General features: G+C 31.1%; 1 protein-coding gene across 3 annotated transcripts in view; it reads right to left on the reverse strand.

The window, feature by feature from the left end:
* Positions 1–26966, reverse strand: part of TyrRS (Tyrosyl-tRNA synthetase) — a 109326-nt gene that overhangs the window by 29945 nt on the left and 52415 nt on the right. For all 3 annotated transcript variants that reach the window (XM_035351894.2, XM_035351896.2, XM_035351895.2), the window contains exons 2-5: positions 9269–9367; positions 6071–6217; positions 3444–3619; positions 2529–2658 (exon numbers count right to left, since the gene is read on the reverse strand). In XM_035351894.2, the coding sequence (XP_035207785.1) occupies positions 2529–2658; positions 3444–3619; positions 6071–6217; positions 9269–9340 (525 nt within the window). In that variant the 5' untranslated portion in view covers positions 9341–9367. The remainder of the gene's footprint in view (positions 1–2528; positions 2659–3443; positions 3620–6070; positions 6218–9268; positions 9368–26966) is intronic.

Below are 26966 nucleotides of genomic sequence, written 5' to 3' on the forward strand. Positions count from 1 at the left end.
CTTGGGATGGCCTGTACACAGTCCTAAACAGGCTGAATGACGTCGTGGTTCGGATTCGTAAGTCTTCGAACTCTAAACCTAAGGTCGTTCATTACGACAGGTTAGCTCATTACTATGGCCATAGTACATAATGTAAATAATTGTAAATAGTATAAGACCATGGTCCATTTTGTTTTTAAATGTGTATTTGATTTGATTTATATTTAGTATTTGATTTATATTTAGTATTTGATTTGCATTTAGTATTTGATTTGTTTTATTTATTGCATTTATTGTTCATGTTGTTTATTATTGTAATGTAATGCTTATTAATGCATTTATGCCACAGTTGTAAGTTTAGCTTCCTGTCCAGGGATTGTACTGCCCGGGACGTGCAGTCCTTGGGAAGGGGGCAGTGTTACGAATTTGGTATTTAAAAAGCTAATGTTAGTTCAATTATAAATTAAATGGTTTTATTTCTCGCGCAGTGCAGCGCGTGACGAATATTAAAAGAAAGCTAAGCCGGAAAATTGAAAATACAAGAGCGCGTGCATTAAATAAATAAATATCTCTTTTTGATTTCGAGAAAGTACTGGAAAATTCTAGCACGTGGTTTTAAAATCTTATAAAAGGAGGAAAACATTGCAGTTTGTAGTAGTTGCTTAGTTTGTTGTTGTTTAGAAAACTGCTCTTGTGGATTGTAGTGAATTCGCGAATTAGCGTTCTTTAGCTGTTTTGAATTACGTTCTATTGGACATTTGAGTAGTTAAAAGATAACTACTGTAAGATATTGTAATACTGCATGATAATTTGAGAAAATTTAAGCATTTTTGTTGTGATAATAATAAATTTTTGTTCATTTTTCATCGGACTTGTGCATTCATTTCGTAACGAACCCGTACGCACGCAACAATATATTATGAATTAAATGAATTTGTTATTTATATCTATCAGATTAAAAAGTAAAAAAAAAACTGCATCTATTGCTTTTAAGCAGCTTTGTTCATTAATCAATAGCTGATAGGTTAAATTCTGCCATTTACACTGCACAGTTCAATTTCAGTGGAACCTTGGTTTACCAACATATTTTCCAAACAAAAAATGTCTTGGACAATAAATGATGTTTCAAGATACAAACAAGTAAGGTGGTAACAGATGATATTCCAAACTGCAGTTAATGCAATGGAAGAAATGACTTCAGAAAATGACAGAAGGGAAGGTGTTCCTAGTTATTTGATTCACTAAATATGTAAATATGTGCAAAATGGGGTAAGGTTCAAAGAACATTGTCACCATGATAAAGTTGTTATAAGTAGCAATAAGCCATAGCATAAATATTTGCAATAACAAGGCCATGCCTTGCTTTCAGAGCATTTTAAAACAGAGTCAAATCAGAGAAGATAAATTTTTAATGGATCAAAAGCTTAGTGATTCTCAAGTACACCAAAGTGGTGTAAAAAGAAAGAGAAAAGAAAAGAGGGGAAGAGAAAGCTAGCAATTACCTGATATTTTAAAGGAATAGGATTTCCCTTTCAAACAATTTTGACTTTTTCAGTTTTCTAATAGCACTGCCAACTTTCCTTTTCATAGAAATAGTTAAAAGTTAGTTAAAGTTTTCCTTTTTTTAGTTTACTATTGTGTTAAACATTGTGTAGGTGTTAGTTAGATTTAATCATTGGTATTGCATCAAGAACCTACATACAAAGTACTCTTTTAGAAGAAATCTTTCAGGGTACAAAAATGGATTAATTCATTTCACATTAATTACTCTGAGGATAACTGTTTCAGTTTACAAATACTTTAGATGATGAACTACCTTCAGGAACAAATTAAGTTCATGAACTAAAGTTTCACTGTACATCTTTTACTTAAGCAACTCAAGAAGAATGCACAGAAACTTTACTGAATTAGCAGCAGTGTGAAATTTAAAATATTTTCAGGGAGGAATTCAAATTTTATTTATAGGGCAGAATAGTTTTTCAAGTTGCTAATACTTATGGTTGCATAATAAATGTTATACTCATATTTGCATAATTATGTGTTAATACTCTTGCATAATAAATGTTATACTCATATTTGCATAATTATGTGTTAATACTCTTGCATAATAAATAAATTCTAACACAATTTTATTTTGCAATGAAAATCATACAGTCATCTTTTACTGACATTCTGAGTGACACAGTTTCTCATATTTGTTGATGAGATCTCATTTTATTTTATGCCTTAATTTATAAATAATTTAACTCATTTATTTTCTTTAACAATTTAGAAAGCATCGCTTTGTTCTAGAATCTATTAAAATGAAAAGCAAAGTATTAAGACTAAGTAATAAACCATATGGGGCGAACTTCATAAATGGTCCTAGGAGACATGGATGTTCAGCATCTGGAAAGCGTGCAATAAAACACACTGAAAACATTGCCAATTGTAAAATTCATAAAATCTAGCCCAGTAAGTTACATACACTTAAATAAAGTTTTAATAATGAATATTCATTGCGTAGTTGCAAATATAAAATTTCATGCACATTTACAAATTTAAATTACTTGAAGTCCTGGGTACATGAGACTACTAAGGAATGGATGTTCTACTTGCTTCACAACTTCAGCACCAGCTTTCTTTGCATCATGTTCAGTTACAAGGGAAGCTAGTCTGTACACATCTAAAGTATATTCCCTGAAACAAGCATTAGTTTGAGTACATACAAGCATATGTTAAAAGACTTTAGCAGTTTTCTTATTTAAGTTATAATAAGTGAAAAATTCAAGCAAATTTAAAGAATGTTTAAAAAAATATTTCAAACACGATATTTTGTAAACATTTTTATTGATATAAAATAATAAAAGAGTTATACTTCTTTTAATATTGAAGATGTTTTAAAAAATAGTTTAAGTTAATGAATTACATAGTTTTGTTTGTCAGCGCTATATCCTTCAATATTTGTGTATGTAGCAACAATGGCTATCATGTGAAAAAATATATAAGCTCTAGAAAACTGTTGTTGCTACTTTTAAAATTTTTCAAAAAATATATATAGTTTAAATATTGTATTTAAATGTCTTTGAAAAAATATTTTTTTTTTAAATAGAGAGTTTACTACAGCTTTTTGTTTATGTTAACATATTTCTCATTAGATACACAGCAAATAAATGCTATATTATGAAGAGAAATTCCTAAAATGGTTTCAAACAGAAAAGTTTCTTGAGACTGCTAGCACCATAATAATAATAACAGAGATTTGAAAAAGATTTCTCCAACACCAGTGCTACAAAATAAGATAATATTAATGAATTTTATATTATATAAGAGACAGTGTTTTATTTAAAAACAACATGCAGATAACCAGACACAGAAATTCAATTCAGTGCACATAATATTTCTGAAAACATGCTCCAATATTTAATTTAAATAATGTAATTTTAGCAAAATGATGTCAAACAAGAGAAATGCATTTTACTTACTTGCTCAGCTGGTAATCAGATCCTTTAACAAATTTCAGTTTATTGAGAGGCACACCAATTGATTCCAGCATAGCTTTAATGACTGCTTCGTAATACTTTTCACGTAGCTCCAAAAGTTCCCAAGGAGCTTTCATGTTATCTAAATAAGCATGAAGGTCTGCAAACAAGATTGTGACCTAAAAATCAAAATCAGAGTCCTTAAATACTACAATTACCACAATTTAATTTGCTGCTCATCAGCAAAGTGAAAATTATATTTTACAAATTGAAAAAATCTGACCATAATTGGCTCTACACATTTACTTCCCTGACAAAACATAATTTAAATTGGTACATAGCAACTGAAATTAAAAATACAAATTTCCATCATTTTACAAAACAGTGTTCCTGTGAAATTTTTTATAAGCCAAAATAACAAAAGTAAAGAAATTATCATTTATTTATAAGAAAAAAAGGCTTTAGACATTCATAGATCTTCCAAGGAAAAAACTTCAAATGTATCTTAAAACTCAAGATAAACAAATAATGATGTTACAAAAACACAAACCATATAAATAAAAGTAACATGCATACAGTGTAATTTCAGCTGCCAAAATTTAAAAAGAGAGCAAGAGGACCGACTAAAAACCACAAACGTGGTGGCAATGATGATGGCACACTGAAATACCTGAAACTTGACAGTGCAAGAAACAAAGCCTACACAGCACAAAAACAGTGAGGAAGATAATTTATTACCTTATCAACATTTCTATCCATCAAATTACTGTATCTAAAATTTTTATGCTTACCTGGATCAAGGGCAAAAAAATGATAATTATTTATTTTCAGGCTGATGTGAAAATCTTGAAAATAAGATACTAAGCTCAGCTAGAAAGACTTTGTCCCCCTGCTGTATAGCTCACTGTAGGCAATCAAAGCATGTTGCAAAAACTGCTTAAACCTGCATGCTGCATCAAAATTAATCATGTTTTCTATAATCACTGCATAAAGCAAACATTGAACCATACTTTTGTGTTTCAGCTTTTTCTGCAAAACTGACAATCCTCGGTACTTTACTATTATCAGAACTGATTCAGATATGTATGTATGTATGCATGTACATATGTATGTATGTGTGTGTGCTTGTATGCATGTATGTACATACATACATTTCTGAATCCAGTCCCCTAATAACAGAACAGTACTAAATTCTCTTTGAATCTCCTTTGTTAACAGAAAAGTTAATATAGTTCAGGTCCTTTATAATAGCACTTATTAAATTCACACAGTGGGAGGCACCTGAATTATGACTAAATTTAAGCTCGTTTATTCTATTATAAAAATATGATTTGTTTAAAAAATATTGGTCAGTAAGTCACACACAGAAAAATCAGTGACAATTTAAGAAATACTAAATCATGATAAATAAAAAATTTTAGGGTTAAAAAAATTTTAAATGCATAGAATTTTGAATAATTTTTATTTATAAAATCTTATTTTAATATTCAAAATAAGTTATAATAAAAATGGGTAATTTTATAAACACTGTTTTATTTTTATGGATTGTAATAGCACTAAAAGAAAATAGCATTAAAAAAGACATTTGTGTACTTAGTTATTATCCCATTGACTGTGAAACTGTTATCAAGCAGCACGATTTAGTGCCAAATATGAATAAGCATGACGGGATAACACACTCAGAATGTCTGTACTTCTGTATGATGGAAAAGTGATTGATTCTTGGTTACCCACCTTTTGTTTTTATGAACAATAATAAAAATTAACAGTCATTGCATTAATTTTACTTGCATTTTGAGGGGGAAAAATTGGGACCTGTTTCTATAGAACAGCAAGTGGTGGATTATTTTCAAAGTTATGAAATCCTACCACGAAAAAAGGTGTGTATTAATGAACACAATATGGCACTTTACGTGTAATGAAGATATAACATGAAAATTAGCGACAACATAATAGCCTTTCGAACAGGAACGTGGTTCGAAGGCTATAGAATCATACTGGTGAGTGTAGTACAGTTCATTACATCTGGTCAAGTAATAGCCATTGAATGGGGAAAATAACAGCTGGATATTGTGGACAAAACAGTAAAAGATTGGTAAAATCATCTTTGATAAGTCTGAACCCATAACATTTTAAATACAGCTTCCTGTAAAATTGAAGGATGACTACCTTGTTGTTAGTTTGAATGCTATCATGAATTTTTTTGTTGCAGGAGTAACTGGTGCAGATTTTAATGAATTGCTTTGCCGGTAAATCCAGTAGCTGACGTAATATTTATATAGGTTTTTATGCACTGAATATGTAATTTGCATCTGGCAATGATACAAGTAAATAAACAGTCATGTCTGTTAGTTCACTAAATAAAGAGGCATTGGTTCTTTCGAAATTCCATAGGAACAACTGGTGCAATTTTGGCAAGCTTTCACAGCAGACAGGATAATGTATAAACATTGAAATTTTTTCATAAAAAGAACTTAATTAAATTTAGTCTCTTGAAAAGCACATACCACTTGTGATGCAGACATTGATACAAGACATTTAAAATAATAATAATAATAATGAAATAACATATAAAAGTTCATGAGTTCATAAATGAGTAAAATATCATTGAAAAATATATTATTACATACCTCACAACCTGCTTTCAAGAAATCAGCAATTTTTGACATAGGAACAAAGTAGGCCACATGAGGCTTTCCAGTAGTAGCTGTTCCCCAATAAATTTTTAAATCCCTTTCCTTTAAGATTTCTACCATTTTATCTTCTCCTAATACTTCCTATAACATATCAATACGAAGTATGGATTTAATTTATATTTCTGCTACAACAATTCCAAAACAAATTTTTCAGATACATATATTACATTTAGCTAAACATAAAATGAACACAGAAATATTTTAAGCAGAAATAGATCAGACATTGTCTTACAAATCATAACTTAACAATGGGATACTCTTTATAAGGCTATTGTATCACCATAATCAATGCTCTTAAAATTAGGCTTTATTTAGCTTCCTTTGCAATTTCTCACTTTCAAACTTCCACAAAGTTTCTTAGTGCAGTGCTTATATATATATATATATATATATATATAAAAAAAAAAAAAAAAAAAAAAACTTTTTCAAATAATTCTACACACTGCAATGTCATTAGTTCATGCAGTGAGTAGAAGGAGAACGAAAAGAAAAGGACTTGTATATTTCCTTTTAATTTATGAAACTGGGTACAAATGTGCCAGATACACCAGCTGCCAAATCTGGCGATATTTTATTTCACACGCTATCCACATGATTTTGACAAGATTTTCTTTCATATGGCAACCCATTTAATCAGTTCAGGCATTTCTGTATCTGAGAGGTTTTTTTTATTTATTTATTTATTTTTATTTTATTCAGCTGCATCTCTCGGGTGTATTTTCAAAATTTTGATTGTTTATTTATTGCCTTTTTACTATGGCTAGTATGTCAGTGAAGGATGTTGTTGAGAGATACCTCATATTTTGGATGACATTAAATCTTGGTTTTCTAGAGATAGGTATGCTTCTCCTGTTATCAGTGGGTGCACTTATGAATGATTTTTACAAGTAGATAGATTTAATTATTTATTTTAATAATTGGGCTTAAGATGTGAGAAGTGTGAATCTGAAATGAAACTAAAAAAGAAAAATAGTGAATCTGAAATGAAGCTAAAGAAGAAAAATAATGTTTCATATGAGATGTTCAGATGTGCTGGTCTGTAGAAAAATTCTAAATGGGAATGTGGTAGTCAATGGAGTTTGAGGTTTGGATCTTGGTTTACTTTCAACAAGTTGACTACAGAGGAGACTTTTATTTTTGCTTCTAAATTGGAGAAAATTTTAAATTGGAGAAACATGTCAAAATAGTAAAGGAACAGCAGTTTAATTCACATACTTTGCGTGGCTGGCATCAGTTCATTGAGACCATTTTGGATTACATTTGCAATGCTTCTGAGAAAACAGGAGGTAAGGATAAGGTGGCTGAAGTTGACAAAAATTTGGAAAAAGGATATATCACCAACTGCATCCTGTTGAAGGCAGTGGTTGTTTAGAAGTATGGAAAGAGGGTCTGGTAGTTTTTTCTATTGGTTAAAGTAACGGTGTTCAGGTGCACACCAAATTTGGTGATTTCATGGCTGGGTAATGATATTATTCTGTTAACCTGACTTTTATTGCAGTGTCATTATTCTGAAAACATGGTTTTGTTTTTTTTTATTATTATTATTATTTTTTAACAAATCAGTGGAATTGTGGGATAGTTCTCTCTTGGTCACTTGTTCTATTTTTAAATGCTGTTTATTTTTCAAACTGCTACAGGAAATATGAAGACAGGACACTCTTTTATTTTCATTACATCGAAGGATATTTTTAAGTTTCAACTGTTCTTGGACAGTTATCGTCATGGCTGGTATACAATGCCAAGTTTGTGCAGTTGTCAGTACTTTTTGAGGGGAAAGGGTAGTGAAAGCAGATGGGGAAAACAAAAGTAATGTATTGTACATTATGCTTACAACTTACTGTATCATTTTTGTGTATTTGATTTGTAATATTGTATTAATTGTAAATTGTATTTTAATCATAATTTTTGTATTTTGAATAGGAATTTATATGCTGTTTATGCGGTATGTTGATAATATCTTTGACTTATAATGAATATCAACAGTTTGAAGATCTTTGAAGAGACCTTAAAACCACATAATTATCCGACAAGTAACTCTTGCATTATTATTTTAAAATATAGTATTTGCTATTGTAATTGCACTTGATATTATATTTTCTATTTGAATCATTGCATATTATTCCAAACTTAAGTTTTTTATTTTCGTATCTTACGATTTTTTTATTGTCAGAAATTATATACTTGATGTATGGAATAACTATATGCATAAAGAGAGTATAATGTCCTTTAGGTATCTGAAAAACAGTGAAATTAAAGCTATGTACGAAATTCATTTGCCATAAAAATGATTTTCCATTTTTTATTAATACAGTCATTTTGTACAATTATAAAATAATGAAACTGTCTGCTTAATAGGATATAATGGATTGTGACATGGTGTAACAATAAAATCATTTGTGAAAACAGTAGAATTAGAGAATTCTATGATGTAAATTTAAATTAATTTTTTTTATTTGTATTAATGCCAAAGTCTTTGAAATCTTTAAAAATCTTTGAAAATACTGAATCTGTCTGAAATTCAAATATGTGAGTCTAGGATGTCCATCTGTTTTAATAAATGGTAACTGAATTATTCTACTTAAATAATTTATTGTACTTATTTTCAGTAAAACCATTGTTTAATGGTTAGAAATGTAAATGTAAAATAAAGAATTTAATGTTTATTTTCAATAATAAATAACTGATTATAGTTATTTTCAGTAGAAAATACTTGATTACATGTAGTATAAAACTGAAAAATACATTGTGGCATCATAAGTTTAGTCCCACCCATTTATGACGTCCTAAGCTCCACCTTTGCAATTTTGTTTATGCAGTGTATTCTGAGCTTTTACCTGTTTTTTGCTCACATTTCAAATACATTTTCCATATATCAAACAGATGACTAAGAATATAAATTAGATTTAATTACTGTTCCAAGATCTAATTTTTGGTAAAATAGCTGATTTTTTTTAAAATTGACATGACACCAAATTAAGTTTAAATCTAAAAATCTGGCAAAAACTGTAATTTACATTTAAAGCTGGACCTTAATTTTCAATTTCGTGCTTCCACCCCTTCTTGAACGAATTAATAACAAACATTTCAACAGCTTCTACATGTGTACAGTAAATTTATTTATCTAGTACTCACCTGTAGGTTCCTTTTGATTAAGTTAAGCTTTGTTTCAGGTGAAACATGATCTCCATTCATGTACACTTCCATGTTTATGTAACAAAATTAGAACTTCACCTGTAAAAATGACATTAAATATATAAATCTCTGTATATAAAGATATGAAAGCAATACTTAATATTATGCATATTGCATAACCATTAAATAAAAATTAGAAAAATGCATTTTATATCTAATTACACTGGTTTCCAAAAATTAAGGTAAAATCACAAAAATAGTGATAACTTGTTCAAAAATAAGCCAATCCGTATAAAATTTCAGTATGTTGTCAAATAAGAATTCATGTGCAAAACTTCATCATGCAAATTAGGGGTTCTGCAGTCGAAATACGTCATCTGCGAGGAGCATAAAACTGCATATTTCAGAACAAGCCTGCAAATTTTGCTGTGGTACTAAGATAAATCTTATACGGTACAAAGTCTTTAATCCAGACCTCAAAGCTACAAACTTTCTACGCATGCACATAATACTTTTACGCATGTGCATTTAATGTATATCGTCCTTATATTTGTTACAGTTTTATTGCTGTTATTATTTATAAAACTAATCCACTATTTAACTTAAAAACAATCCTCTCTTTTAGTTTTCAAATTAATGGTGAAAACCTTAACTTGAGCATCTATAACGATGACTGTAGGCATGATATCATAGAAAAAGTTAATCAATGACTCTTTTATTCATAAAATTTTTATTTTCCAAATAATTAGCTGTTCTCTTTAATCCAAGTCTAATACTTTTAGTACTGAAACTTAAGCAGAAATATAATATGCTGAATTATTTATTTGGTGTTGCATTAAGTCTCAACTAATCAGAAAACTTCTGGTACCCTGACAACTTAAGTCTGTGTGCACCAATTTATTAAAAAAATGGAGGATCGTTTCTCACTTTGAATTGAAATAAGTTTAAACAAAGTACAGAAGAAAATGTGCATAATTTAATTGAACGTACAAAGAAGTCATGATGTTCACATCAGACTTTTTTTTGTATTAACATGAAGTTACAAGTTTGAAAATATAATTTTCACATCTGCTCTTTTACAATTAAAACTGAGAGATTAATGCATCGTTTAAATATCTTATGAATTATCAATCATCAAATTATCAAATATCTTATCAATCATTAATGAATAAAGCATTAAAATAGCTTTTCCCTGTGTTTCATACTTCAGTAATACTGTAATATGAGCCCACCAGCGGCCGAGCGGTAAAATCGCCAAACACTGGTAGTTCCGACCTGAGACCTGACCTTCTGTAATATAGCAGAAATCACTAAATAAATTTGAGTGTTACATTTTCCCATAATGAAGCATAAGACTGAAGATTATTGTAAAATAATTACGTATTATATTTTATCTTTCACATGCACAAATAAAGATTTAATTAACAAATTAGATTCTGTGAGATGAAAATTAATTTTTCTAGCGACAAAAATATCACTTTCCCTTCGGCAAACTTAGATAAAAGAAAACAGCTAATTATTTGGAAAATAAAAACACCCTGAAATACAGTTGCTGTTTTCTGAAATCTTTTAAGTTTATTTTTTATGTCTTTTAACAATATGACAATCAAAGTTGCATATTTTTCTCCGACAGATAGTTTCAGAAATAATGAAATAGTTGCTTTTAACAACAAACTGCTACATTTCAGTTTAATCTCATATACCATTATAAAAAGAAACATAATTTATTAATTGATTTTATCCTTAAAGATATCCATGTTCAATCCATGTAAACAGGCAGTCACACCCATTTATAGTGCTACATCATTCAATCAATTCTCATTTTCAAATTTAATGTTGCCGTATTTTTTCATTTACACAATGTTCCCTGAATAAAGGGGATGTAACAGCCCAGACTGGATATCATGCCTTACACAAATAGCGTTTGATTTAAATACTAACAAACCACTGGACGCTGGATTATAATTAAATGGAAATTATACAACATTTCTATTAAATATTTTTTTTTAAAGTTTGCAAAAAAAAATTTAATCAGGTGCAAAATTTTAAAATTATAAATTAATTAGTTGTTAAAAAGGACATGTGTATTAAATATTTCTCAAAAATAACAAATAAAAAAATTTATTACATTTCTCAAAAGTAAATGTGGGTGTAATTCAAAATTAATTAATCACTCAAACATAAAAAGTAAAACATTTACAATTTATCAAAAATCCAAAACACCAAATTCTGCTGATGAGTAAACAGAGAATTTTATAGATGAATGGTACAAAAAGTTTCATAAATTTTAAGTCAAATAAATGCAACTTTAACATGCATCTTCAAAGTTTTACTAAAATAATATTTGTTTTGTGTAAATCCTAATTTTCCCCCCCATAAATTATAGGACATTAACGAATTCTAAATAGAGAACATGTTTTCCATCATCATGCAAACTTTGATTCCATAATTAATAAAGCCACAGATAACCATAAATAATTCTAAATGATTTAAGCCTTATCATCTTAACGTACGCAACCAATGTTTTTCCTTTTGACTACCAAACATGGACCTTATAAGAGATATACAAACCCAGTGGGCGGGGCACGCGTCACCGACATGTGGGCAAGAAAGAGTAGGGACGATCTGGTTTACTTTAACACTGAAACCTATAACGTTTGTATCACATAACACTTTTTAATTATTAAATGTGATACATTGTATAGAGATGAGATTATGAAAACCACAGTTTTCTTGAAATAGGATTTAATATATCTCATTAAAGCACTTTTTACTGCATTTCGTGTGTTTTTTCACGCGTAATTCTTGTACAAACATCTTTACTTTGGTAAAACGGTAAAAACTCTAAGCACAAAATTTATGAACTTAATTTTGGGTACAAATAACGTAAAATTAAACAAGATCTGATAACTTTTTTTTTTTAATTTAATGACCATTTTCAGCAGTGATTTTCAAAACTATAATAACATTACAAAACAATCATTTATTTGATTATATCATCATTAACTTATTAACATTAAAGTGGAATAATTATTTTAGTAATTAATAAAATTCGGAGCATAAAACTTTCTGAGTGTAATGAAGGGGGGAGGTAAAATAAAATCTAGAAGAACTCAGATTTTATATTACGCCCAAAAGGAACCTTTTTTTTAACATTTTGTGTGTTACCTATATTTATTGAATATCATGTTCTTTGCCCGTAAACCACATACATTTGAAAACAGCATATCTTTAGAATTTCTGCATTGGAGATAAAACTGTTATTTTCTGTACAAAGCTCTCTCTGAACTCGTTGAGTTTGTTAATCAAAAATTCGTTAAAGTTTTACAAAATATGAAATATATTAAAACAAATTCAAAATTCAGCCGTCCAGATGCCCATGTTCGGGTGGAACATTACATTATTCAAAATTTGATGGCTCTTGATACTGTCGTTTTTGTCACAGTGCGAGAAACATACATGTATTCATGCAGATTCTTCATTATTTAATTTCTTTAAATATAATACAGTCAAAAGTCTTTAATCCGGACTCGTCGGGACTTCGGCGATTCCGGATTATCGATTTTTCCGGATTATAGATCATTAGTTTAAATCTGGTAAGATGGCATGCAGAAATTATAAAATTAAAAATATGAAACCGTAATTTATAAAATAATGAGCAATTATGATCTAAAGGGTATCAAAATTTACAAAAAAAGAAGCTTAATATTTATTTGTTTACTTTATTAAACATTTCTTTCAGCGCGCGCATGCGTAAAGCATACCTTACGCATAGCCGAAATTAGAAAATTGCAACCAGAAAACTATTTGATTTGTATTCGTGATATTTATAATGATATTTATAATGACGAGGAATTTGATTTAAATCATATCAAAGACGGAGTACATCGAGATTAAATACTACATTTAGTAAGGAATTATAAGCCGAATAAAATAAAAACATCTGCCCTAAAGATAACGATAGTGCTGACAAATCAACTTCCAGTTCATTGCGCGCCGCGACGTCCCCCCCCCCCCGCGCAGAGCAGCGTGAAATTGATAAACAGATTTCGGAACCGTTAGATAAACAAAGGATATGCCTTTATCCATTTTTTATAGCAATTCGTTTTTTGTTTGATGGACATCGAAGCATACTTTCGTTTTCTAGATCCTTTGGGAGCTCCAGCATCGGAAATTCTATTTGACATAATCGAAAGTTCAAGCTTATTTTTATAAAATTGCTCTTACAGTCTGCAAAAAATAATAAGCCGGATCCAATTCGAAGATTAAGGAACAACGCAATCATCAACATTAACTGAAATAGATCATTTTAGCTTATACCGTCCGTTTTACAATAAACGCGCACACGAAAACGTATTCTGCGCTTGCGCAGACACATATGCGCAGTCGTAAATGTCTTGCGCGCACGCGTAAAACGCCTATGCGCATGCGTCAACGCGGCGCATGTGCAGAAAGATTTTAGCTTTGAGGTCCGGATTATAGATCATTCCGTATTATGGGTGTCCGAATTAACGACTTTTGACTGTACAGGGCGATAATATTTGGTAAAAACAATTTGCAAGGAGACATGGACATTTACAGTAAAACAGCGCAAAATGCCGCTTCGAAATTAACAGCCTTTCTAGGCTGCTGCCCCTTTGGGCTAATAAATTAAATTAACAGTAAATAAATAAATAAATAAATCTTATGCAGAACTAAAAATAAATTAAAAAAATAATCACTATAAAATACAAGCAAAATTAATTATTACGGTTAAATACAATTTTAATATTAGAATTAAATGTATAAAAATTATTCAGGAGTCAAAAGTGTTTATCACTATGATGTATTATGAAATATAATTGAAATAAAATTCTTTTACGGAAATTGTGCTGTAATATTCATCTATAATTTTAACAAAGCAGCACAATTTAGAATTTTAGACAAAACTTTCAAAAATTCGTTTTTAAATATTTTAGTATTTTTTTACTTATTTACACCAATAAAAAGCATAAAAATTGCAAGAGAAAATTGCTTGTTTGAAATTTTCTATTAGTTCAGATTTAAAATATTATTTTCTAAAAGAAGTAGTTACAAATTTCCTTACGGCATAAGAAAAGCTAAACACATATCCAGCCTTGAAAGCATGCAATAGCTTTATAATTATTTGGAACGTTAATTATGCTTGATAAATATGCTAAATTTCTAAAAATCAATCTCAATTTCAAAAATAAAAATATGTAGAAATTCTTTGTGACATGACGCGCTACAAGCAGGTTTTTCTTGACAATTATACATGCTACAATAGGCAACCACTGTTAAATTTCTGCAAGTCGTCCCTACTCCTTCGAATGTGATCAAGGTGACAGCCGGGAACGCTTCAGACGAGAGAGAAAACCCATTTGGGTTAGTCTATTTCTTATAAGGTCCATGCCACCAAGACTATTGCGTCATTTCATGACTTGGGAGATCGCCAACAACACGTAAGTTAATAAATAAAATTGACAGATTACGTCAAATTCGAACGCAATGCTAATCTTAGTACCTGGAGTGAAAATTATCTTATCGCCAAGTTTCGAAATGTGAGACATAGTACTGCAATCTTAAAATTATTTTTTTTAAATTTTATTTAAAGAAACGAAAAACTTAAAGAGAATGAGATAAATATTTCGAGATTGCAAGACGCTAACACGTGCTTTTTCCTCTAACGATAACAAACATCAATTTCCAGCAACTGCGGACTATTTCTTTCAGAAATTAAAAACTTCTTTTATTGCGAAGAATACTTTTATTATCTCCCCTCGCACAATTAATAAATGAGAAACTTAATAGTTCTATAGTTCATTTGTGTATCAGAATTTTTCTCCAATTTCCGAAATATTTTTCTATTAAATGTGTCTTTATTCAGTCGCAATACTTTTGTGAATAAGTAAGAAATATCCGTTTTTTAAAAGTTTTACAGAAAATGCTGAAGATTTTAACGCGTAACAAACAGATAATAAAACCTAAATAAATTCATAAAATGTACAAAAACATCATTTAGAGAGCTTCAATACTATAAATATAGCGGTCAAATTTCACAATATTTCATCAGAATTTCGAATATGTAGCAAGTTATAACTGTCACCTCTATTACGTTAGAACACAAATTCAACAGAAGCGCTGAATTTTATTGTAAATATTACACATTATTACTTAAAAATATAATTATTAAACATCAATGAAATTATATTTCATCACTTAATAGCAATGTTTATATCTCAGAAACATAGCCGCAGCCAAATATGAAAACAGAAAGTTTTCATTTTTGGATAATGGAGAAAACTCGGAATCCCTCCTCCTATTGTAATTTCCTGGGAAAAATATGCTGAAACAAGAAGCATACAGTTGAGTAAATTTATAATAAATGCATATTTTGTGAGCAATGATACAGTGTATTATCATAATCGCACACATCCTATGATATCATATGATATACTATATACATCCATGATAATTATATAGTATACGGTATCAATATTTTCCCCCTCTAGGTTTTTAAGCCGCAACTTTTTACGGGCAACATGGGAAATATTATATCTCTAGAAGAAGAGTAAATGAAAAACTTATATGATTAGAAAATGCATACCTAAAACAAAATATTAATAATGGCACACGAATGAATGTATATGACTAAAAATGTACTATTACTGTTAATTACTGTCTCAATATTGCTTTTATTATTATCATTTGTGTATTGTACAATTAACCATTCCTTGGACTAAGTTATGTTATTAAAATCTGGTAATTTCTATTACAAATAAAACGCTGTAATGATAAATTTTAAAAGGAACTAACGAAGGAAGTAATTTTTGAATGGATGATAAGCGTCGTAATATTCTACTGTAACTAGTGGCTGAAGATGGACACCAGGGGAAAAGATAAAGCAGAAACATTCGATCAGTGCAATTACTTCGAGCTTTCTAAAAAGAAATCTCTACTACCACGCAGCATAAAGAAATCTACTCTCCAAACTCTCTCAGGACTGAAACACCAGGGATTGCTGTCTTTATATTGCACCTATTGAAATTCTCATTTTCATATTCTTAAAAGAAGTAAAATGGCCTAAGCTAGAAGTCTGAATAAATGGCTTACGAAGCATGTTCAAAGTATTCCAAGATGAGAAATTCCAGGAATGGTCGCTCTTGTAGATGGTCAATTTCCTGAATTCAAGGATTCAATGAATAAGTAATTAAACACACTAAAAAACAGGCACATAATTATAGAAATTATTGTGTAATTTCTATAATTATGTGCCTGTTTTTTAGTTCGTAATACAAGTACGATAACGTAATACAAGTAGTAAAGAACAGTCATCTCAAATTGGCGGCTTGCGAGTAGCATTCCTCTTCCGAAGCAATTTTTGCTGGGCCCCCGAATACATTTCAATAATGTATTTCGTGCAAATATGGGGAAGATTTCAAAATTTTATTTATTTTAAATCCAATTTTATATTACTTTCATTACCGTCAAAAATGAACAGGAATACATACCAGCAAAGCTAAAATTGCAGCTAATTAATTTACAGTGAGACATGAATCTCAGATTTAAAGATATGGATTTTATTCACTTTTATTTGAACTTCTGTTAAAAAATAAATATACTCAGAGACGAATTTTTGCATTAAGAATAATCGCTTTGTTTGGGAATGAATGAACAGCACTTTTTTTTCCCCACAGTTGAAAATTAATAAGAAAAGAATCTAACTGATTGATGAGCATCTATAATTTGTGATGAAGATAATTTCTAGTAATTTCGGTACTTTTCCGTTTTGTCGGCGCAGGCGATAAAGTCGCCAATAATGGTACAACTGATGCCAAACGCAATATCCTCGCTGGTAACCTTTTCCGCATCATTTTCAAAACAAATCGCAGCCATTTCTTATCAAATTGATTGGTTTCTTTCAATACTGGCATACAATTACACAAAATTTATATCAGATAGTTCAATTTTATGCCTTAAGGCCATTCGCGGTAATTAAGTCAATTAGGATGCAATCACATCGCTCACCCGAAGGCAAAAATATAGAAAAGGCAAAGTGAAGGGTTAAAATGATCAATTCTAATGAGAATGCATTAGCGAAGTAAAGCACATAATTTCTGAGTAAGTTATTCGTACGAATTCAAATAATTCTTGCATTCGAAATTAAGAATTAATTTGAAATTAATGTAGATAATTATTAAGAGAATCAGATTTTTGTAGCGTAGTTTACGCGAGATGAGATCACTTAGGGTCACGTGATATGAACCAGCGAAACAAGATGTTGAACCATGACAGCATACTAAATTCTTAAATTGATGTCTTTTTACAAATTTATGGTCTTTATTTATTGGCTTTTTGCAAAATTTTAAACGATATTAAAATGTTTATGTCTTCAAAATAAAAAATTCTTAGAACTAACATTTTTTATGTGTGTATTGCATGTTGTCGCCAATAAAGTCTGCTTGGCAAGATTTGCGCCGGCGAAACGGAAAAGTACCGTAATTTCTTTTCAAGGTTACAAATTTTATCAGAATCGAACTGCTATCAAATATCAAGCTATAGTAAGAAAATAAAAAATGTACAATGCTTACAATCACACACATTGTATATTTATTTATATGTTAGAGAATAATTCGATAAATAAGAGAAAGAGCTGCCATTATTCGTGCTCAAGTTTCGTTCATGACGAAAGTTTTCACAATTTTTTAATTTTCAGTTTAAAGTAAGTTATTTAATGATTACTTAAACATAGTAGAACTATTTGAAATAAATGTCAGTCTGATAATTTAATATTTAGCTATAAATATATTTAAATAACATAGCATAATCAACAAAAATATCTTGCAGATACCAAACTTTAGATTTCAGGTAGAAAATAATTATAAATTTTAATTCTACCTTTGCTATATTATTATTGTTTATGTATGTTTTTATAAATATTAGTAAGGAAATTTTGAATTAATTTTTTTTAATTTTGTTATTTTAAAATTATATTTAGTCTAAAGGGGTTTTATCCCTGAAGGATTATTGTTTTCGTTTCGCGATTTTACGTTGAATCACTATAAATGTCCGTTTCATTTTTCAAACTGTTGCCACCAAATGTTAGAGTCCTGCATTATGTTTGAAGAAATTAAATAATGAAAAATCTGCATAAATGTACTGTTGCGTTTTTCTTTTTCTGACACCAGTTATTACGTTATTTTCTTCCTTCACGTTCGTACGGGGTTCGTAGATTTGGAGTGAATAACGACGACACTTGATGAAGTATCGAAACACACTTTATTTAGCCAATATTAATCAGGACAGCTCCAACAACAATATTTCCAGTCGCCGACGATCTACTATAAACACGCTGGAACAATCAGCGACACAGCCTTCACACTCTCAGGCAATAACGGTGGAGACAGCTTCCTGCAAAACACCAGAGAACAGCTCCCGACTCTGCTTGGTCGTTCTCGGAACTCCACGTACTCTCGAGACTCTCCACGCTACAACTCGCGATGCACTCGACGACACACGAGCACAGCTCCCGACTCTTCGGTTCAGTCGTACCCGGAGCTCAACACGCTCTCTCGACGATGCACTAACCGCGATACACTAACAGACTCCTTCGGTGCACTAGACGACCCACTCGGCACTCGCTGCCTGGCTGTCAACTCGATCGACGCCGCACGGACTGACTCGCTAGACGAGACACCAACTCGATACTAACTAACTCTCCATTCCATTTACCGCTATTATACCGGGCCTAGCCTACGTGAATTTTCAGGCTTTTTGCCAGTTGTCTGCTAATATGGCGTCCTGGAATTAAGAACATCAGCAAAAGGTATCACAGAAACAAGATGTGAAAAATAAAGGGAAGGGTGGCACTTTGCCACTACAGAATTTTACATCGTGGGGTATGTAATAAATAATTCAAATACTAGATGAGTTCACAAACATTAATAAGATACAAAGATAATTTCAAGCAGCAAAAACACATAGTTCCAGATGAGAGTACCGATAATTGAGAGTCTTGATAAAATATGAAAAAAGTATTTACAATATTTACATGGAGAATAAAAGTCCAGTAGTTGACCATGTCATGTGATGGCTGAGAGTCCTTGCCATTTGCTAGAGCAGAAAACGTATAAAAACATTTTTTTTTTTAATTTATCTCTCCGCGTACCAGCAGGGTTTAAATAGCTTTTGGCTGATGTTCGAGAACATTCTGGGCTAAAGCGGTAAGAATTCGTTCCAGAAGGTTCTCCATCCGTTCATGGTATATCGCCAATTTTGTCGCCAAATGGGCGATTTCTCGCCAAATGCGGCAACCCTGTCTTCATTTTCCATTTTATGGCAACCCTAAAACTGCTTTGCGGGGAAGCCATCTTACCGCGCATGTACATTTCGTAACAGTATGTATATTTCTCGCATTGTGATAAAACAACGGTACCTAGAGTCATCCAATTTTGAATGACGTAATACCGCTGCGAATATGGGCATCTGAAATCCCAAATTTGAGATTTGGAATTTGTTTTATGATCGATTTCATATTTTGTAAAATTTTAATGAATTTTTGAGTAAGAAACTCAACGATTTAAAAGCGAGCAATGGCAACACTACGGTGGGGGAAAAAACCTTTTTATCTCCAGTGCACGGAACTGTGTATCGGAAATCTTAAAGATATGCTCATTTTAAAATTATTTTGTGACATTGCTATTGAACTTTATTTTATGGTAAATGCAAAGAACGTGATATTTAATAAATAAAGGTAATACACAAAATGTTAAAAAAACGCCTCTTCGAACGTAATTTAAAATCTGAAAGGTTTCAGATTTTTAAAAAAAATTTATTTTGTTTTATTTTTAAAAAAAATCTGGTCCATCACCTGTTTTGAGTTCGTGCATTTGGCCCGCATGCAATCTGAGACCCCATGTATGTTACCAAAATTGCGTGAAACTCGTAAACAATATCACAATCATCGTAAATCAATCATAAACAATATCAAATTTCTGATTTTTGTCGATGATTTTGTGCTGTTCTGTGCAACTTGTAATTTGGCGATGCTCGCGTCAGAATCTGATTTCATGCTGGAGCAATATCATCAAATTCGTCACCTCTCGAACTTACCAGAAACAGGAAGATCTAGAGAATATTTGCACTGGAAACGCAGATCTGGTATTTTGCATATTCCCTTTCGTGATATTAAGGCTTTGATGGGCAATATTTCTGCCTTTTTTTCATAGTATGTTTTTCATGCAAGATTTATCAGCTTCAACGCAATATATCTATCTGCCGCATAATTACTCCACTTTCAGATGGGTACAAACCAAATCTGGCAGTATGTGTAACGAAATAATTTTCTTGATGCAAATGGCATCACTGTTTATGTTTAAAATTGAATTTGTTTTAAAGAAAATATTCGTAATAAAATTCTAAGGAGAAAGCAGATAAGTAATCTATCCATTCCCAACACTTAGGCTTCATTCTGTTCATAAAACGCCCATATAATATGCTTTTAAGATTTAAAAATGGAAAGATCATATTCATCAACTTTGAATATTTTCATTCTATTTGAATACCGAATGAAAAATTATATTTGAAGACTTTTTCCTCTTAACATAAATACATGTTTTCAAAAACTTAAAGGTAATTATTGCAAAATGCATTTCTGACAAAAATATGCCCAAGAAAAAGGAAGGCAGTCTTTAAAACACGATTTATAACCGAAGTGAAATATTATTAATGCGAAACCTTATTACATAAACAATAAAAACCGCATGCTTAAAAAAGAAGGATTACTCAATTCAACACACGTAGGCACACTTGCAAGATTTTATATCTTGAATTAATTTTCTAAAAAACTCTGCAACATGTCGTTTCGCACTATTTAACAAGACCTGGTGTGTTATTCGGTCTGCATGATTAACTAACTCAAATTTTATAATTTTAGTTCTCCAGAATATATAGGAGAGAGAAATTAATAAACAGCTTTATTCTGCTTGGAATACTAAAAAAGTACAAGATAATAAATTTCTCTTTCGTTTTTGGCCCCCTTTCCTTTATCCGAAAAACATGTGTCCCGACTTTTGTAAATGCAACTTTTAAGATTTCCCGAAACACATTTTCAATACAAAAACAAAATAAATCCAAAATTTTTTTTATAGTCATAAGTATTTCATGCAATGGAACATAAAACCAATTAAGAATAACAGACTTCCAAACGAGTTTTCACAGCCCACATGATCAGTTCCAGGAAAGAGAATGGAAAATCTTGAGTGAAGTTATCCAAGTACATTTTTAAATTAAAGTTAATAACAAATTTTAATGATAAGTTTAAAAGTTACATAATATAAAAATGTTTTACTCAAAATATGCACTTATTTAAAAAAGGGTTCGTGAGTTTACATATGCCGCAAAAACTGCGAACTTAATGGATACTTTGTCGATTAAAAAAAGGGCGGAGAAAGAAGCATTTTAATTACATTATTTATATCAATCTTCGAACAGAAAATCGGTGAAATTGCTATTTTCTGCTATAAATGTTAATTTTACACAATTATTATTACCATGCTTAACTATCTTGCATTTTCTTGCAGATTATCAGATGCACACCCTATATCACACATGCCAGAGACAACATAGCTCCGTAAGTTCTCCCCCCCCCCATTACCCACAAAACGGTCTGAATTTACTGCTACTACTCGTAGTATTAAACGCGAACTTCTTAATGCGTATATTTTTCGCCATTATTTTCTTCGCAAACTTAAAATACACAGACGTACATTTATGTAATATATGTAAAATACGATGGCTTTGCTCTAAGCGAGCCAATAGTAATTTTACAGTAATCTTAACTATTCAATCAAAATGCATTGAGAACCGCCGCCGGGCTTTCTGGTATATATATATTCTTACAACCTTACTTATAATATATATATATATATATTATCGGATATATATATATATATATATCCGATGTATAACAGTATCTGCATATGCCATAGACACACGTCTAGAATACGTGCACATTTCTGATAGAGTTCAGTTCAAATTTGTCTTCAGTAAATGTATTACTTTGCATGAATACCATGAATACTCGTTAATTTGTATTATACTTCACACCTAAAGAATATCCAAGATCGTAATTTAAGAACATAAACATTTCATTGAAAAATATATTCAAAACAGCATTCAGTATTCCTGCATTTAATAATTTGTCCTGATGCTATTTTATATACCGAATCGTTTACACAGATAATTTGACAGAATTACAATTATCTTGAAATAATTCATATTTACCATTAAAGAACGTATTTCCTAAACATCAGAAAAATAAAATATACTGCCTGCCCCACGATTCCAGCACACATCTCACATCTACAGAAGTTGGCCAAAACTGACATGCATATCATTTTGCTTAAAATTTTAATGCATTAAATAGAAGAAATATTAATACGTCTTACCTTCACTCGCATAGCTTATAAAAAAGCTATTACCAATGTGAATACTGACTGGTTTTCTTATCAGAAATTGTTCTTTCTGCTCCCATTAATATTTATTTACTTACACTTTATATCAGAACTGTCCAAACTTTTGTGTAAGGGGCTAAGTCAAAAATTTTCAAATGAATTTAGGAGCCAAAAATTATCGCGAGTTTCGTAAAAAAAATTAATAAATATGTTACAGCAACACCACCATAAAACTAGACAAAAAGCAATTTACTGCAACCTATTAACATTAATATTAAGAAGATTTTATTGTTTTACTAATTTTACTCTTAAAGCTCACAATACTTGTAGAGCTATTAAGTTATTTGGAAGCAGGCGACTTGAAAAATGAGCAACGCCTTCGCTGGGAATACGGACCTCTGGAACACGCGCTCAGCATGCTGACTACTACACTACGAAGGCCTGCCAAGACGGGAAAAATACCTTACATACTCTCCCTTTCAAAGGGCGAATGGGGATTAGGGGACCCAGTCGCCAAATTCTGGGAGTGGAGAAACATCATCCACCACTCTTTTAGTTAGGGCGCCACTGTTGAGTCATTAGGTTAATTGGAAGCAGGAGAGATGAAAAATGAGCAACGCCTTCGCCGGGAATCGAACCACTGACCTCTGGAATACGCGCCCAGCATGCTGACCACTACACTACGAAGGCATGCTAAGAAGGCGGGAGAAATACCTTAATATACTTTAAAATTCTAAGTAGTAAATTAAGAAGACGAATTGCAGCCGTATGTAGAATAAAGCCTGCTCTGTACCTTCCTTGAAATTATACTTCAGTACATTTGCTGCTGATTGTTATAATTTAATCCTTTGCATTTTTTGTTGATGACAAAATTTTATGGAGCAGGCAGAGAGTCACTACGTGTCATTTTCAATACTGCCAATGATTTGTTATGATTTGACATCATGAAGGAGAGTAAATATTATGATCCTTCTTCAGCTACTGTTAAAAACCTGAATCAACAAAGTAAGTATGGTAGCCATCACAGGATTTCACGTCAACCGATTTGCCTTTTTCTGAATCTTGGCTTGTGAGCACCTGAAGATTTCTTTAGATATTCTACGACCTAACTATTTACCATACTTTATTTTAAACAAAATAAACAAGGGGAAAAAAAAAGAAAATGTAAAAAAGGCGCACATAGTAATTTCATTTCTTGATTATCATAAAATAACGGATATCAATTATTTAATTTCCCCAAAAATTAAATATTAATTACACTTAGAGAAATCTCAATCGAATACACTACTATTCGTAAATATATATTGGCTACGGAGAAGTTCTACTTAAGTCTGCATCTTACTTATGGTGAAAAAGTAAAAACTTTTTAAAAAAAGCTCTTTTTCAAAATAATTTAGAATGTTTATTGAAAATATTGCAAGATCGCATCAACTAACGAAAGACCTTGAAATCTGGAGTTACGACACGATACTAATAATTAGTCACTCAAAACAGAACAGTCGGAAGAATGACCTAATGATATTTTCTTAGTTTTGTTTTTAGTATACTTAATTAAACCAGAGAAACGCACTACACATTAAAAATTTAAATATTGTCAAAAAATAATTTCATTTTCCTGTAATTTAAATACAAAAATGTTTTCCAGTAGTTAGACTAATGCTGTACCAACTTTTTAACTAGTTTTAGTCCAGCTCCTTTAAAAGATTAATTTTAGTAATTGATAATTTAACGACAATGCAAATTAAAAATTTAACATTTCCGTTTTTTTATTTTGAGATTAAATTAGAAAGAAAAAATTTAACCATAGAATTAATGCTCATAGAACAGTTTTTTTATATATTTTAAACTAAACCGGTCTAAAATATACACACTAAGTAATTATCAGTTTATTCAAAGTTCACAAATTAAGGAATCTGATGAATTACCATGTACTAAATTTCTATCAATCATACTTTTTGTACTTACATAATACATCACAACTTTACAATTTACTATTTAACAAATATCTAACACGAAATGTATAAATCAAGTATAAAAAACCTAGACTGTGATAAAAATAGAAAAATCATGCTGAATAATGCTTAGAATTATTATATCGTATTTTATTATTCCACTGCTTCCTTTTGACGTGCAAGTTGTTGCTATTATATTCTGCAATAAACTAATACGAGATCCTATAACGACTGAAAGCCGTACGTACTTTTTGTGCAATATTACTTAAAATAACAAATTTAGTACATAAAATAACAAAATATACTGTATTCGATAAATCAATATAATATACTTGAAGTACATATTTATCGTAAATATGAGATAGGTATAATTTGCCTACATCTAGAAGCTGAAAGAGAGAACGCGTCATAAATGTAAACAAGGTGCAAGTAAGAAGGCACCTGCTTGGAATACGTAGTTAGAATACATAAACAGTGCTTAAGCTCCAGCCGAAGTTTTACATTTCTCTAATAGAAGAAATTATTTTGAAGCTCAATGTTTAACAGTCTAAGAAATAGAAGTTCTGGATTAGTAATCGCAATCGCAGCCCAAATCTTTACATTTAAGCTTTGAAATGAAATGAAACTTGTTCTTTTCAAATTATTACCAACCGGAAACAACCCTAAACCAACTTCTTACCAACCGTGAAATGAATTCATTTTAAGCCTTTCACAAGAATGCAGTCATCACAGGATTTAAAATCAACCGATTTGCCTTTTTCTGCATCTTGGCTTGTGAGAAGATTGATGTGGCTTGTGAAATGATTGTGTGAAGATTCCTTTACATATGCTACGACATAATTATTTGTCATATTTTATTTTAAACAAAATAAACAAGAAAGAAAAAAGTATAGTAATTAAATTTCGTGATTATTATAAAATAATGGATATCAATTATTTAATTTCCCAGAAAATTAAATATTAATCGAATATAACTACTATTCGTAAATATCGGGTTTTAACGAAAGTTTCCCTCCACCGCATACATCGTTTGCGCAAACAGTTCGCGTTGGCGTGTTTAATTATATTTTGTCAAACAAATTTTGATATTTGAAAGAAACAGATTTCTTTTAGAACACTGTGCTGTCAAATTTGTAAAAAAAAAAAAGTATCCTTATCATTAAGTACAAGATGTCTGAAATAGAACTATCACGCTACCAGATTAGAAACATCATTTACTTCCAGTTCTGCTGCAAAAAAAGTTCAGCTACAGAACGTCACCAAATCTTACGTACTAATGTTGTATAAAATGACACTGTGAAGGTTTGGCACCGAAAGTTCAAAAACATGGACTATGACATTCAAGAAGCAGAGCTCTCTAGCCGGCCTGCTGATGTTGATGAGGCCCGCCTGCGAAAATCTGTGGAAGAAGATCAGTACGCAACCACTCGAGAGTTTGCTAAGGAGTTAGATGTTAATACCATAACCATTAGTTGCGCTATGCATCGCATAAACTTGACGTATAAGTATAAGTTCAATCGCTAGGGGCCGCGTGCTGACTCAAGCAAATAAGCACAGACATTGTTCGGGACTGCACTAAATCTGCTCGAATATCAACGAAAGGACCTAATGCTGGACCGGATAGTTATTTGTGATGAAAAGTGGATTTACTTCTAAAGCACAGACCGAAAGGGGGGTTGGTCTGCGTCCGGTGAAAGCGTCCTAAAGCGCAATTTGACTAACAAAAAGATCATGTTTGTATCTGGTGTGATTGCCGTGGTATTATACGCAAAGTGTATCTGGAAGAAGGTAAAACCCTCGACAGTAAGGTGTACAACGAGATGCTAGTCCGTGTTGACGCTGTTATCAAGAAAAAACGTCGAACTCAGTTCCGGCGGGAAAAGGTAATGTTCCATCAAGATAATGCAAGACTACATGTGCCTGCATTCACCGGCTGGAATCTATACGGACTCGAATGGGATCTTTTGGCACACACACACCATATAAGCCCTGACATCGCTCCTTCGTACTTCTACTGTTTTTATACCTGCAGCTACATCTTACTGTGCTATCTTCCATTCTGCATAGAACGTCCAAAATGAGACTGATCTATTTTTGGACTCGCGGTCACCAAGCTTCTGGGCCGAAGGCTTTGAAAAAGTATCACACCGTTGGCAGAAAATCATAGATTTTTGGGAGTGATTACTAGCCACTCTAAAGGTACTGCTTTTTTTTTTTTTCCTTAACTTTATTTTAAAAAAGTTTTTTTGCGAAAAACTTTCGTTACAACCAAATATATATTGTCTGTTGAGA

Source organism: Stegodyphus dumicola, chromosome 12 (genome assembly GCF_044657685.1).
Source record: "Stegodyphus dumicola isolate Sdum_Otavi_A_Nest chromosome 12, ASM4465768v1".
Classification (NCBI taxonomy): Eukaryota; Metazoa; Arthropoda; class Arachnida; order Araneae; family Eresidae; genus Stegodyphus; species Stegodyphus dumicola.